The sequence below is a fragment of the Dipodomys spectabilis genome, unplaced genomic scaffold (genome assembly GCF_019054845.1).
Source record: "Dipodomys spectabilis isolate Male_0828 unplaced genomic scaffold, ASM1905484v1 ptg000095l, whole genome shotgun sequence".
NCBI lineage: Eukaryota > Metazoa > Chordata > Mammalia > Rodentia > Heteromyidae > Dipodomys > Dipodomys spectabilis.
This window is the reverse complement of record NW_024870772.1, coordinates 19300405-19317026: the sequence shown is the minus strand read 5'-3', so window position 1 is coordinate 19317026 and position 16622 is coordinate 19300405. Positions and strand designations below refer to the sequence as shown.

Here is a 16622-nt window from a genome sequence, read left to right as displayed (position 1 = left end):
TTTTTTCAATAGATAACAAGATATTCATAAATTATTTTATAACAAAGAACATACAATTAAAAAAACTATAATGTTGATTGTATCTGTTTTAGGTAGATGATACAGCTCTGTAAAATTCAAGGTTCATATTAAAAGGCTAGAGTTAACAACAGCTAGTGAAAGAAGTGTTACTTTTTTTTTGGTGCCATTTTTTAAAACTTCTCTACAGATGAATATTTATTTCCTTTGATTCATTTGGTCTTCTCTTAATTTTCCAAAGTTGTTTCTCTATTTCTGCTAGTCAGCACCATCAGGGTCTTCCCAGACAAAGGCATCACAGTGAGGAGCCTCAGATCCAGGACTTCTTTAAACCATCTTTCTCCTTAGAAGATTGTCTGTAGTCAACATTCAAAGCCAGGAGTCCTTTATTCTGCACGGCCTAGGCCCTCCTGCTCCGACTATCCTGTTCCTCTCAAGTTGAGAGGACATCCTCTCCTGGGAGAAGTCTGTGCTGCCAGGCAATGGCCCTTTCATGTTTACATGAAGCAGTCAGGCTGAACCATGTCAGCACACATCCCAGTGGGATTCAGACATGTTTTTAAAATGGCCCCTATTCATATCTCCAATTACTACACTTAACGCATGCTGTGGAACCTGACTTTTACTTCTAGCCTCATTTACCATAGACCACTTGGTCAATGATTACAAGTTCTGTTCTTGGCATCTCCACGAGGACATTTTATCTTGTCACTGACGTGCCCTCCCTGAGTGCAGGCAATTGTGTAGCACAATGAAAATCCCCACCCCCTTCTGTCTCCTTGACCGGCTTTTGTGGATGGACTTAAAATGAGGAACATCCAATTTCATGTGCATTTCTCTTCTTTTGTAGATGCACATCATTGCTTGTATTTGCATTCAGTAATGGGATTTTTTTTATTATTCTTTTTGCATGGTATCATGTTTGTTGCTGGGTCTGTCTTCCTATTTATAATGTACTTGCCTTCTGGGAAGAGCTCAACTGACCTGCATCTCTATCTTCTACATAAATCCAGTTGTCTGGAAATTGGTTGGTGTTAACAAGTAGATGTTGAGTGCAACAGGACTCGACAGTACTCCTACTTAAGGCATTTTGATTCTCTTCATGTCCCAAGCTCGGTCCTTAGAACCAGAGAAGCTTACTTTGTCATTGTCAATTAGATATTGCATTTCCTTCTACAAACATACAGAATGAACCAAGAATATGCTTACAAGACATTCTCAGTGGCTATCAGTTCATCAGACCAAATCAATTTGTTGACTTTATCCTTTTTAGAACCAAAGAAAAATTATACTCTCCCTACTAAATGCCCTTTGCTGGTTATAGGACCCTAGGTGTAGTAATGGCTACATCTCCCTTCTATGTTGTACAACAACATTCTTGCTTGGTGGTGCCTTATCCCTGACCCTGTTTCCTGCCAGGTCTTCATCTTCTTTACCCTTCCGTGCCTCTGTAATAGGATGATGTACATTGCCCTCTTCCCTTCCTCATTTCTTCCTCTCTTGCAGTTCTCAGCTTCATGATACAATACCTTCCTCTTTTTCATATCTCAAAATGTTTAAAAGTATATACTTATTGGAATTTTTTCTATTTTTTTCTTGAGTTCTAGGGTTTAAACTCAGGGCCTCCCTTTTGCCTAAGCAGGGCCTCTACTGCTAAACCACACCTTCAGTCTTTTTTAAGACTGATTATATTTAAGATAAAATCTGGCTCTCGTGCCCAGGCATGCATCTGGACCACAATCTGCCTATTTTAGACTTCCTGTGCTAATTGGGATCATAGGTATATGTCACCATGCCCACCTTCCTGGGAAATAAAAGAAAATATAAAGGAACAAAAATGACCTTCAACTTGACTAACAAATCCTTCTAATGGTACAAGCAAGTAATATGTACACTTGTTCAAAGACTAAAAAATAAAAAGTATATCTAACCGTAAAGCTTCCTTTCTCTGTCAGTCAAGTCTCCAAGTTTTTCTACTCTGCAGTAATTATAGCTAATATTTTCCTATGTATGTATGTATGTATTTTGTGCTGGTACTGGGGCTTGAACTCGAGGCCTGGGCACCCTTAGCTTTTGTGCTCAAGGCTGTTGCTCTACTAGACCTCTACTGCTGGCTTTTGCCCATTAACTGCAGGTAAGTTCCTCAGGGACTTTCCTGCCTGGGCTAGATCTTGATCCTCAGATCTCAGACTTCTGAGTAGCTAGGATAATAGACATGAGCCACTCAAGACCTGGCTTTAGCATGTATTTTATTTTGATTTATCATATATTTTAATTTGATTTTAAATATATGTACCAGGAAATAAAAGTTGAAATGGATATATCTATATTTTCTATTTATATGGAAGGGTGCCAATAAGACTCTGGATTTATCATTGATCATATTTTAACAATCTTTCTATAGACCCATCCTCTCCCAGAAAAAAATATATCTTATTCTTTTTTGAGGTTATTTTCATTATTATGAAATTTTATTTAGTTTTAAAAATTATCTTTATGGAGTTGTACCAAGTAATTGTCTTATTCCTCATAACTGTTTCATAATAATCTGTTGTGTGGGTAGTCTAACTTATTATTGTTTCTTATTGGTAGACATTGACATTGTTACTTATGATTAATAATACAACTATTAATATCCTTATCACATGCTAGTATTCTGCTAGATATGCTCCCTGGATATAATGTACTTTGGTCAAATTTACCTCTCTCTATTTCTTTTAGCAGCCCCTTCTTTTTAAGCAATAATGTATTTTTAAATGCTATTTTCATAAATGTTTATAATATACTTCACTTATGGTCCCCCCACAGTTCCCTTCCCTTCCCCCCAGCAACTGTATCCCCCCTTTTTATAGTCATCTCTTACTCACCTTTCTTCTTTTCTCCCACTGCTCTTCCCTCTCTCCCTCTCTCTCTCTCTCTCTCTCTCTCTCTCTCTCTCTCTCTCTCTCTCTCTTGTTATTCATTGTAAAGGTGATGGGCTGAGGGAGTTACCATTGCATAAGTAAGGTAATGAGTATATTTGTTCTTTTTTTGGGGGGGGGGCTGAACTCCGGGCCTGGGCGCTGTCCCTCAGCTCTTCAGCTCAAGGCTAGCATTCTACCACTTGAGCCACAGAGCCACTTCTGGTTTTTTTCTTTTTGCTTATGTGGTGCTGAGAAATCGAACCCAGGGCCTCATGCATGCAAGGCAAGCACTCTATCACTGAGCCACCTTCCCAGCCCCAGTATATTTGTTCTTAAACACTGTTACCCCATCCCTCATTTTCTTCTGCTTACTCCTCCCTACTCCCCTTATGTTGTAAGGTTCATATTGTTCCTCTTCCTCCTCATATTATTCTTAGGTTTAGATTTTGTATATGAATAAACATATAAAACATGTTTGTCTTTCTGAGTTTTTCATCCAAGTTTATTTTTTCCCTTTTATGGTTTCTGGATCTTCTCTAACACAAGTTCATAAATTTACCTCTGCATCCTTTGAAAATATCTGTCTTTTAGATTCAAATCTTAATCCACCCTTGGCTCTAACACAACATGCTCATGATAAGCCACATTTCCATATGCAGCAGGTCTCTTCCTAGATTCAGATTGTTTTCGTGATACATTTCATGATACATTTTCATGTTTAGGATCTGATTATTGCTATTTTTTTTTGTATTTTTTTTTCATGGCTATGATTGCATACTTGGTAATTTTCCCTAAGTAAATTTCACAATCATTTTTCTTTTTTTAAAAAATGTTTTTATTGTGAAATACTGTACAGAGGGGTTACAGTTACATGAGCAAGGTAATGAGTATATTTCTTATCCAGCATTGTTGCCTCCTCCTTTGTTTTTCCCCTACCATCCCTTCCCTCCCACCTCCTCAACTACACCCCCACCCCTCTACCCCTGCCTAAATTTTAAAGTTCGTTTTTCGACATAGCGTCTTGTACATCTCATTGTTGCAATGGGTCCATCTGTATCCCTATTTAAACAATTTGTTTTTTGCCTTCCCCTCCACAAATTATACCAACATCAAATACAGTGAAAACAAGGGTTATAGCATGGGGGAGGGAACAATCATTTTTCTCAAGTTTTAAAACATTATACATTATTTTATGCTGGCCACCCAGTAGATTATGCTTGTAATCCTAGCTACTCAGGGGGTTGAGATCAGTTCAAAGCCAGCCAGGGCAGAAATGTCTGTGAGACTCTCATCTCTAATAAATTATGCAGAAAAGGCTGGAAGTGGTACTGTGGCTCAAGTAGTAGAGAGCTAGCCTTGAGCAAAAAGAAGCTGAGGGACAGCACCCAGACCCTGAGTTCAAGCCCTAAGACCAGCACCAAAAACAAAACAAAACAAAACAAAAACCCCAAACCCTCCAAAACTTTAAAGTGGAAACAAATGTTAGATGAGTACCAAGGAATAGTATTGTGTGATACTTGTCCTCTTAAAAGAACTAATTTGATGTGTTTTTCTTTGTAAGACATAGATGAGTTTGAGCTATATTGTAATTTTCTGTTTATCTTCTACTACTTGCTCTAACTTCTTGACATTGGCTTTTTAATCTGGTAATTTTACACTCATGGAGCTGTCCTGTTTGACTAAGCCACAATTATTTTTGCTACTTACTTATATAGGAAAATAATTTCACATCCAAATAGTACTTAAGTAAAAACTTCAAAAGTGAAATATTGCATCAGCTAAGGTTAAATGTGTAATTGATTTGGGTGTCTTCTGTACAACCGTGTTAATTGAAAACCATATTTTTAAACTTTTATTGTTCCTAGAATAAATTACTGGAGCCTAAACGACAGCAGCAAGAGGAAGAAAGAGCCAAAATCCATCAAACTGAGCACAGGAGGTATAACTGGCTAATAAAATAAGCATCCTTGGTAAAAATCAATTACTTATAAAGTTTTGCAGTATGCTAGGGAAACACTACGGTAATGATGTAGAAAAAGATTTTGGTATCTATATCACCTTTAAATCTTTGTATGTATGAAATATACATACTGTGTGTACACACCCAAATACACATACATATGTACGTATATGCATTTATAATATCCTGTTTTCATGACTAGATGACACTGTAAGAGCCTATATCAATACAGGGCTGTTTAGTTACATTTAACTCTCTGGAACAAAGCATCATGGAAATGTTCTGTCTGAGACCTCTGTTTTCAGAGTACCATCAGAAGATACTCTACCATTTGTAGAATAATTAGATTAGTATACTTGGGTCTAAAAGTTCAGAAAAAAAGCTTATTAATGTTAGTTTATGTGGACTAATATATCAATAGGTTAGACAGAACCAGTAAGTAATTTAATAGGGCAAATACCCCCTGTCTTATTTATAATATCAGATGTAATTACTTGATAGGACCCAGTAAATACTATGTTAACTTTAGAACAACACTAATAACTACCAAATTGTCAGTCATTATTTTACTAGGGTTTTTCTTTTTATTTATTTATTTATTTATTATTGTGAAAATACTGTACAGAAGGGTTACAATTACATGGGCAAGATAATGAGTACATTTCTTATCAAGCATTGTAGCCTCCTCCTTTGTTTCCCCTTCCCATCCCATCTTCTCCTTACCCTCCCCCAACCCTCCTCCCCGCCATGAACCCTAAGATATGTATTCAAATGTTTTTTTCTTTCATGCGATTGTTTCTAACACATTTATAAGATTATTTCATTGTTGCTTTGTATGTCCCTCCCCCACGGTATAACCTCTGCTTTCACTGTATTTGATGTTGTTATAATTTGTGGAGGGGAAGGGAAAAAACAAATTGTTTAAATAGGGATACAGGTGGACCCATTGCAACAATGAAACTTACAAGTCATTATGTTGAAAACAAACTTTACTAGGGTTTTTCTCAGAGTAAGTTCATTAGAGGTATGCTTGAGTGTCTTAGGAGAAGAATTTAATAAAAGAGCCTTTGTTATTTATCAAAGCAAATTCTTCTTTGTGAATAGCTTCTCTCTCTCTCTCTCTCTCTCTCTCTCTCTCTCTCCTCTCTCTTGTCAGTTATAGGGCTTAAACTCTGGGCTGGAGTGCTGTCTCTCAGCTCTTCAGCTCAAAGCATATGCTCTACCACTTGAGCCACAGCTCCACTTCTGGTTTTCTGGTGGTTTATAGACTGGCTTTGAACTGCAATCCTCAGATCTAAGCCTCCTGAGTAGCTAAGATTACAGGTGTGAGCCACCAGCACCTGGCTCTTCTTTTTTTTATTTTAATTTTATTGTCAAGGTGATATACAGAGGGGTTACAGTTATACAAGTAAGGTAGTGAGTATATATCTTGTTGAACTTGTTACCCTCTCCCTCCATGGCTAAAGCCAATCTTTGAATTGTGATTTCATTATCAAAGAGACTAAAACATGTCAATAGAAGCTCCCAATTTCAAAGGCACCACTAACTGTGGGTGGGTGTTCAGGCTGGGCATTGTTGTGCCCAACATGAAAGAACCTGAGGCAGGAAGATACATAGTTTTAGGCCATCTGGAGACACAGATCAAGACCTTGTTGGAAAAGCAACAACCCAAAGTAGTCTTTAAGTGTCAAATGTAGTTTTAGGTTTTTCATTTGTTTATGGAAACATTAAGACAATGAGACAGTGGCTAGTCAATTTTGTTGGGTAACTTGGTTTGGGAACTATTGCTACATATTTATTATAAAGTACTCAAATTATTTAGCTCTTTTTATTAGTTTTGCTTATTTTTATCTTTATATATTCATTTTGTATTCATATAACCGTGGTTGCTTGAAGTAGCCAATTATTTCTTTGAATTTTAGAAGATTAATTGGATTGGGAAGCCTTAAACATCTTAAAGATACCAATATACCATATTAATAGGTCCCTTTGCTAATAAGTTCATCTTTGATGGTAACCCATTAAAAATATGTGTTGTTTGATTAGAGATGGAAGGGATACTCTTCTTATTGTAGGAATCTTGACCCTTGATTTTTTTCTATATCCATATTTCTGAACAATTAAATATTGGTAAGGTCGTTTATTTTCTATCCCTTATTTTCTATTTTATTGATTTTGGTTAAATGTAGATCCAAATTTAATGCATGAGGAGGTGTTCCTAATAATAAACTCAGTTATCAGTTTTAAAATAATTGATCAAGACTTATAAATAACCATTTTATGTTCTTAATTTTTAGAAAAAGTTTACATTTGTATTTCCCTTAAACTTTCTATAGAATTTTCTTTCCATTGCCATCTAGATACTCTACCAATAAGATCTTAATGAATAAAATACTGGCGTCTGTTCTTAGAGCAAAAACACAAGCTATATAGTATGTGCATAAGGGGATATAAGCTAGGTGTTCTCCAGGGGCATAAATTCGTTAGAGTTGAGAAAAGCAACATGTTCTTTCCTGTTTAGAAGTTTGCGAGCAGAACACTGACCCTTGAATTCATAATGGAAAGCTTGAGGGAGTCCTCACAAGGTTTTCAATGAGTCCTGTAATGAGCCTGAGTGTGAATCTACCCCTGAGCCTGACCTAGTGTAACTCTATAAGCAAGAGAAGACAAGTAGAAACTCCAGAGAGAACAAACCGAGCATGGGGTCGGGAGGTGAACATCAGCTAGAACCAAAACAATGGATTGAAACTTGAACCATCTCTGAATCATACTTTTGCTTGTGAATTAATACTCAGAGGGAAACCCAGAAGCACAAGTTTGACAGCAATAAAATGTATGTTCTGTCTTAAATCAGTAAGCTAAATATAAATAGGAACTTTTCCTGCCTATTGGAGTTCTTGATAGAAATTGAGAGAAACAGTCTCTTTTACAAACATCTCTGGTTGATCCATACCATGGATGGCAGGCTAGTTGTGGACAATCCTAAAGCATCAGACAAAACTCTTGTCTCTTGCCACTCTTGCCTCTCTTGGTAACTGATAGTCATTTGTGAACTGTGTCATCTTGCTTCAAGAGAAGCCTTGAAAGCAGTTGGCATTGAGCAGCATATTTTACATTCATCACCAGTGGTTTTGGTGTTATTGTTGTTTTTTTTTAACAATGCAGCTGCTATCATAGCAGTGGGCAAGGCGGTAGGGTCATGTTGCCCAGAAGACAGAATCAATCCGTAAGTATATTATCAGGGTACATCTGCCAAGGCTTTGTTCCAGGTACCAAGAATGTGGTTCACAAGGAAGAAAAGGTCCCTGACCACATAGGAATTAGAATCTGGGAGAAAGAAACAAGTCAATGGCTAAACAACATCTGAGATGGTGCTAGGTATCCGAGGACTGTATCACAGAATACTCAGGAAGCCATTGGAGGTGGTCAATGACTAAAGACCTCCCAGAGTATCTGACACTGCAGGACAAGGAAGAACCAGCCAGATTGAGGGCAGACACATGTAGTCCCATGTAATCTAGAGGATAAATGCTAGGGCTCTATATAACAAAGTAGACAGACTTTGAGTCAAAAGTGATTGGGCTATAGTGGATGAGAAGAGAATGATATACATGAGATCTGAAAAGCAGTCTGGAGGGGAGGCAGTATAAGACTGGATAAATCAGCAAAGTCATGGGAAGGTTTCAGGTAAAAAAGGCATGTAACCTTGGGAGATTGTCATGTAGAGAATGAATTACAGGGGGTGGAAGGAGACAGTAGACAGGAGCGGTGATAGTGATTAGCTCTGAAATGGCATTCTGCAGATGAAGCAGGTGAAGTCAGGATGTGTTGAATAGATAAAGGAGACAGCACCTTTAGGGACTGAAAAGTTTAGGAGAAGAGTAACGATACAGTAAAGATACTGAGGGAATGCCCCTCTTTGATACTGACAAGAAGACCATATAAGGACAGCCATAGGCAAATAGGCAGCTGCCCAAACACTTGGTGTATGGCTTGTGGAAGAGGGAGTTAAGAGAGAATGTGTGGGGAGTTAGGACCAGCTTTCCTCATTCTTTAGCTCTGTAAGCTCCTGTAACTTGTTTTCTGGGAGATTCAGAAAAGGCAACTTACACATGGAATCCTGAAATAAGACCAGTGTATAATACTTGGAGAGAGGAAAAAGCTCTATCAAAACTGAAATGGAACTGCTGAACATGGAAGTTGGTAGAGAAACAGCAAATCAATAACCCAGAGAGCAAGATGAATCCAAACACAATGAACATCTTGGCTAGTACCGAGTCCAGCCCTTTGACTGTCATCCAGCCATTATTTATTCAAAGTTCTCAAATCTCTAAGAGCCAATAACTGGTAGCACCTATCATGACCACATTCTGCTAATCTTCTTGACTTCAAGAGCAGATAACATGACTTGGTGGTTCCCTTTGTCCTTCTTCCTATAAATGCACATCAAGTGGCTGATCTGTGCCAGGTACTTTTCTACCTCCAAAAATCTTAGAGTCTCATTTGCAAAGTTCCTAATGAATCGCTGGTATTTCTCTAGCTTCCAAGTACAAGTGCATAACAGAAGATGAGGTCAAAATGCCACTAGAAAGGGAGCCTTCAGGTAGCCAGCTCTAGAAAAGGAATACAGTCAACTCTCCATATCTGTGAGTCTGCACTTATGGATACAACCAACTGTGAATTGAAAATATTTGGAAAAAAATATTGCACCTGTACTTAATGTGCATAGGCCTTCTTTTTCTGTCATTAAACCCTAAAAATACTGTGTAATAACCCTCCCCATATCACTTCTATTGTGTTATTACAAGTAATCTACAGATAATTTAAAAGACGGCTTATACTGGAGGGTACATGTAGGATATATGCAAATATCATAACAGTTATATCAAGAATTTTAGCATATGGATTTTGGTATTCACTGGGGGGTCTCAGAACCAATTTCCTGTGAATACTGAAGGACATCTATGTGACCATAACTATACTGGAAGCATTTATCCTAACCTTTGAGATAGTAACTTTCACATTAAATCAGAATTTACCTTCTGAAATTGCTGCAAAAAATGACAGAACTCTGTTTGTTTGTTTTAAAGCTTGAGCTTCTTTCTCTTCTGATATTAACTTTTCCCATACTCTTCAAATTTTCCTTCTACTTTCTACTCTGGGGGGTTATTAGCAAGACTGGCAGTAAACTACACAGAATACATGAGGATAATGTCTTGCAACAGTAGTGCCACTGAGCTGGTTTGGCTGATTTTTTTTCTGTTTTTGTTTTTGCTGACTCTTCTGTCACCCTCAGCCTCTGGATTTCATGACCCCAAGGGGTGCAGTTACTTAGGTGACTAAGGCTCTTGCTGAACTGGTGGAAAATGGACAAACTATAGAATTAAGAATCCCTGCCCCCTTTGGATTGTGCCCAAGAATTGGCACCAGCCTATGCAAAGAATGGTGAATGTGAAGAATGATTTCTTCTAAGTAGAAAGGGAGGAAGCAATCCCCACCACCAGTTCACACAGCACATTAGGGTCTCAAAAATCTCTTAGCCCTGCAGCAGGCTTTCCACTCACACATATTCTTCATTGTTTTAAAGGGTAAATAATGCTTTTCTGGACCGACTCCAAGGCACAAGTCAACCAGGTGGCCTGGGGCAGTCTGGAGGCTATTGCAATATGAATAGTGCCAACAGCTGGGTGAGTTTTTTCTTTTCTCTTGAAAAAAATACCATCTTCCCAAGTTGAAGAATAAAAACAGTGAGACTTTCTTAAAAATGTATTGGGACCTTCTCCCTAGATATTATTTTTTTTCAGGGGAGGGAAATGCTGTTCAGCTGTGTAATGGGCAGTCGGCCATGGTGATTACTGTAAATTCCACACCAGCTTCTGAGAGTCTTGATTTTAGTTGGCCAATTGCAATATTAAAAAAAAAATGATGCCTGCCCTTTGTTCTCAGCATGGTTGCCTAGACTCGAAGGCCTTTTATCCACCCTTGTCCAGACCTACAACAAAAATAAATGAACATTTTTCCAAGAATTTAAAAAGCGAGATATAGTTATAAAAATAGTAAGCATTTTCTTTAGTAATATGTTCCTTTCAGTGAAACTAGCACATCAAAGAAACTAATATTTAATTTTTCACTCAAAATGTTTTTTTAAAAACCTTGCAGCAAAAAGCACTTTTTGAAAATGAAATGTCCTTACTTATTTCTCTGAATAAAACCTTGAAAATATATTGTAATATGCATTTATTATATTTTGTGTGCATGTACTGTTAAACTAGCACCAAAGTTTCAGAATGTGCAGGATTATGTGATTATGAAGATCACAATGTGTACAGAGACAAACTAATTAGTTTTGTTAGTTTAATTGAAGCCTAAGTGCATATGCATATCTACACACACATATTCTATATGTACTTCTACACATACATATGTGTGTGATAGACAGAGATCAGAAAGAAATCTTCAAATTAGCAAATCCACCAAATAATCCACAATTCGCTAATTTGGAAACTAAAAAAGATCCTCCTATGTTAAATAACTGCAGGACAAAAGACAGATTTTGAGTATTCTATTTGTTAGAAATCTGATATGCATGCTTCTTGGGAATAGATCTAGTAGCTAAAATAGATCAATGGGTTGTATACAAGTATATACATTTAAGATAATTGGACAAAGGCAAATTTGCAGAGTAGGCATCTTGTATGTGTCTATTTTTCCCGTAATGTGTTTTTATGTGCTTTACCATAGCATTTAGAATAGGGCTGACATGGAAAAGAGAGAATAATCAAAACATACTATCTCTACATTGTATGAAACACTATACATAGCACTGACTTATTCATGATAATATGCAAGTCAGAGTCATATGGAAAATGGAGCATTATGAGTAGAAGACATCATCCAAGTTCATTAGCTGTGAAACATGATTGGAATACAGATTGGGTTGACTTGGAAGCTCATTGTTGATTGAACATTTCTCCACTACTTGAATAATTGCTCAAATTTAGAATGCACCTTAACAAAAATAGCTATAGTTGAAGGGAAGATGATGGGACATGTATACCTACCACATGGGATGTGGCTAAGAAGATGGTGATTTGACAATAGGATGCTTAGGAAACTAAATCCTCTGTGTTCAATGGCAGTTAAGCATTTGCCATGACTGGTGATAAAACCTGAGATTGGGTTCTCAGAGTGTTACAAAATACAATAATTGTCTGTATTCCATGTATGGCTTGACCCTATCTTGTGGAAGACTCCAAGGATATTTCTTGACCTTTTCAACATGATAGAGGTGGAACTTATTAGTCTGTCTCCCTTCCCCGAGAGCCCCTTTGAAGCCACTTTTCTTCTGTAAAATGTAGCGAAGCTCTACTCAATACATTTCCATATACTCTGCTCCACCTTGTGTTCATCCGTTCCTTGCTGCTGTTGTGGGGGTTGTGTAACAACATTCATGAATTCTATTATTTGTGACCTATGTTAGCCTATCTGCAAGAGCACTGCCAATAAGATGTTATTGGTAAGCTATTCCGTTGTTCAGAGAGGTTATTGTGAATCAATTACAGTATGCCAAAAATTAAACCATTTCACTCATATTTTAAATCATTAAAAAATGGCCATGTTAGCCTGCGTATTATTTGAAGGAATTTTTTTTGGAGTGCAAAGGCATTGCATTTTATTTTGCTTCTTGTGGTAATTAATGTTTTCTTTTACTTCCAGGATATATGAGAAAGATTCGCTTCCATCTAGCCGTGGACTCTGACCTTGACAAACCTCATGAAATGCTTTTCCTTACTCTGATTTTGTTCAACTTCACAGTTTTTGCCTTAACATCAACTGCCCACCCTCTCACCTGAGTAGTTAGAGATGACCAACTTTCCCTGCCATTAGTAATGCATGTCTGTAAGAGCTGATTGCTAAACTCACATTTAATCTACTATTAGCAAAAGCACACGTTGGTTTTCTAATTGGTTTGACCTCCGATGAGAAGAATAATTACAACAATGTTAGTATGACAGAAAAAGAGAAAAATCACTCGGTACTTTTAGGTTAGAGATATGGGTGCTGTCTCATGTCTCCTAAGTGACTAATTCTTGCTAATTCTCAGATCAAGTTTGGGGAAGCTTTTGAGTTTTTAAAAGATTTTAGTATCTATTCACTTACTAAATTTCTCCTATTTCTTATAAACAGATTGCTAAATAAAGTTTGAATTGCTTTGAAATAATGGATCATTTCTATTTTTATTGATAAGCCCTTGGGTTTTCAAGAAATCTCCTTTAATATTCTTTTTTACAGTCTATGTAGTTCAAATGTAGTCATGTAAGCACTATTAGATCTTACTTTTTTGTATCTCTAATATAATTAATGGTGACTCTTGTTTACAGAATGGGGCAATATATTTCCTAAAGGCTTGTATTTCTGTACAAATCAACTTCACACAAATGTGGAGACTTTATATGGTTTGAAGGCTATATTGGAAACTTACCCTCTTTGTTCTACACAACTTAGCTTGCTTGATAATTCAATAGACTTTCCTTTTCAATTTTTGTGACCTTGACCCAGTTCATAAATCCCAGAGTAAAAAGTATTGATTTCCCATGGTGGGTAATCTGGTTTTTCTCCTCCCTTCCTGTCCTTCATGTGACCTGGGGAAAACATTCCTTTATAAATGCTATATATATATCCATTTATATGATATATATATGGATATATACATATGTACATGGACATATAAGTACATATACATGTATATGCATGTATATACATGTATATATATATATATATATACTTAAGAAATCTTCTGTGCTACCAATTACTCTGTTGAAATTAACTTTTCAATCTCTATGCTTTTTGAAGCTCTGGGATTTGAAGTTCTTGAGCCAAGACACATGACTAGGGCACAGGTTTCCTGCAGAAAGGGCATGCTGGATAGGATAAAGGTGAGTGAGAGCAGATGGTGTTAAGGCAGTTTCTCTAAAATAAAAAATGCAGATGTTCGTGCTTTCGCTGTCCTCTGCCAGCTGACACTGTGTTGGTGCTGTTGACACTAATATAAAATGTTTGGTCCATTTGAAATCTTTGTTGTTGCCTTACATGGGGAAAATAAATCCCGCAGCCAGTCTTGGAAATATCGCCAGACTGATTGTAAATGTTTGGCTGAAGCAGGCATTTTGCTGCTGTGGCAAGCAGCCATTTCAGCCCCACACCTGCTAGTTTGGCTACCTTACAATCTTGTTTTGCTTTTTGTGTCTTGCCTTGATTTTTTTTTTTAACTGTGGCTTTTCAATGTGTAACCAGAAGTAAGGGACAAGGATGATTTCTTACTTTGGGACTCTTGGGGAAGTTAATGCCAATATATCTTCCACTGTATAGAGGAGTCTGTACCTCCAAAGAAATTTTATTCAGGTATTTGGTTCCAGTTTTAAAAGGAGTGCACATTGTGATTTTGCGACTGAAATTCTCTAACACATAGATGAGTTGTAAATATCTGTCCTGAACAATTTCTATGTAAGCACAATGAATCAGGAAAGAGAGGAGATTGGGTGCCTACAATAACTTGCAATTTTGATTTTCAGATTTGATCAGCCCTTTAAAATCAATGGGAATACAATTTGACATATAGGCAACTTTGCATTGTAAATCCCAAAGTTCTAGTCACCAATTCTGGGCTGTTAGAGTGATTTCATTTTTCTGGAAAAGGAAAAACAAGAAGAACCAAACTGTTATGAAAGCAACATGTACATTATAGCAACATTAAATAATAAAGATGAATAATTGAAGAGGTAAATTTTTCAGGTTTTACTCATGGATAGTCATACTAGTTTGGTGTGCAGCCTTCCAGATCCTTTTCTATCTGCAGGAATATCAAAATCTTTATAGTCATTTGTCTAATATTTAGATGAGAACTATCACTTATAATTAGAACTGCTATAAATTGCTGTGGTGTTAGGCTCCTGTAATAAAATTCCTTGGACTGGATAGTTTGTAAACACATTTATTTTTCCCATTTGTGGAACCCAAGATCAAAGAGCCTGCAAATTCACTATCTGGTGAGGGTCTGCTTTCTTGCTGTGCCCTTAAATGGTGGAAGGGCCAGAGTCTGCCTTGGGCCTCTTTTATGAGGACACTACTCCCATTCCTGAGGGCTCTTTCCTACTCCAGTGACCTTATCACCTTCTAAAGGCTCTGTTTTCCTATGCCAGCACCTTATAGGATGGAATTTCAACATAGGATCTGGGTGTGGAATGGGAGAACACAAACATTTAGACCACAGTTTAAGTGCTTTGATAGATAGTCAAGACATCAAAATACTAATTAACATAGAAGCATGCCACAGTATAGTATCTTTGTTCCTATTTCCTCTCCAGTGCTATTAGTGAATTAAAAATCCTTGCCTATAGGTTGAGTTAAAAATGTTATTGGAAAGCCAGGCACTGGTGTCCATGCCTATAATCCTAGCTACTCAGAAGACTGAGATCTGAGGATAGCAGTTCAAAGCCAGCCTGAGCAGGAAAGTCCAAGAGACTTTTTTTTTTTTTAATTGTGAAAATACTGTACAGGGATTTACTGTACAGGGGTTACAATTACATGGGCAAGATAATGAGTATACTTCTTATCAAGCATTGTAGCCTCCTCCTTTGTTTCCCCTTCCCATCCTCCCCCCCACACCCCCACCCAAACCCTCCCTCCCCCCCCCCCCACCCCTCAGGAAAGTTGTAAAGTTCATTTTCGACATAATGACTTGTACATCTCATTGTTGCAATGGGTCCACCTGTATCCCTATTTAAACTATTTGTTTTTTCCCTTCCCCTCCACAAATTATACCTACATCAAATACAGTGAAAGCAGGAGTTATACTGTGGGGGAGGGACATACAAAGCAACAATGAAATAATCTTATAAATGTGTTTGAAACAATTGCATGTTATCTCCAATTAACCACCAGAAAACAAGAAGTGGAGCTGTTGCTCAAAGTGGTATAGAGAACTAGCCTTGAACAGAAAAGCTACAGGACAGTGAGCAGGCCCTGAGTTCAAGACCCATGACCAGAAAAAAAATATGTTAGAGAAGTTAACTTTCTTTGTTTCCATATATTTGCTGGTCATTTCCTTTTTGTTTGTAGCTAAATGGTGTGTGTGTGTGTGTGTGTGTGTGTGTGTGTGTGTGTGTGTGTGTGTGTGTTGTTATTGTTGATTTGTAAGAGATCTCTCTTTGTCATGGTATGATGTTACTAATATTTTTCTAATTTTTGTGTATCAGCATTTAATTAGGTATCAAATTTTTAAATATGCTTTTATCTTTATCAGTCTTTTTTTTCTTGTGGTCTCTTCTTGCTATAAGGTTGATAAATTTTAAAATGTGCAAAACAACAAACTGTCTAGTGGCTATCCTAACAGAAAAAAAGATGGCCCCTTCCCTGATGAGCCACATTATAGGGGGTGACAAGATCTCATTCGCATAATGCATAGCCCTGAGATTGGTTTTTGGGTGTGTGTGTTTAGACTAGAGTCCTATTTTGTACAATCCTCAGATACTCTGTTCAGGTCAAAAGAAGCACTGGATTGTTTCTTTGGATTGCTTTTGGCATTTTTATTTAATAAGAATACATACATTTTTTAACTCCTGAGGTTTGATTCTTTCAGAAAGTGTCTTCAGGATATTACAGAATATTACATATTCAGGAAATATGTTAACATATTTGCACTCCCTCCAAAATAAAACATTTGACATAGATATGAAAATTAA

At 37.1% G+C, this 16622-nt stretch overlaps 1 protein-coding gene across 3 annotated transcripts in view; it reads left to right on the top strand.

The window, feature by feature from the left end:
• Epsti1 (epithelial stromal interaction 1) overlaps positions 1-13102 on the top strand; it is a 99675-nt gene extending 86573 nt beyond the window's left edge. For 2 of the 3 annotated variants that reach the window (XM_042685790.1, XM_042685789.1), the window contains 3 exons: positions 4787-4860; positions 10469-10568; positions 12598-13102. In XM_042685790.1, coding sequence (XP_042541724.1) covers positions 4787-4860; positions 10469-10568; positions 12598-12606 — 183 coding nt within the window. In that variant the 3' untranslated portion in view covers positions 12607-13102. The remainder of the gene's footprint in view (positions 1-4786; positions 4861-10468; positions 10569-12597) is intronic. The other variant, XM_042685791.1, reaches the window with a different exon arrangement.
• Positions 13103-16622: the final 3520 nt, after the last annotated feature.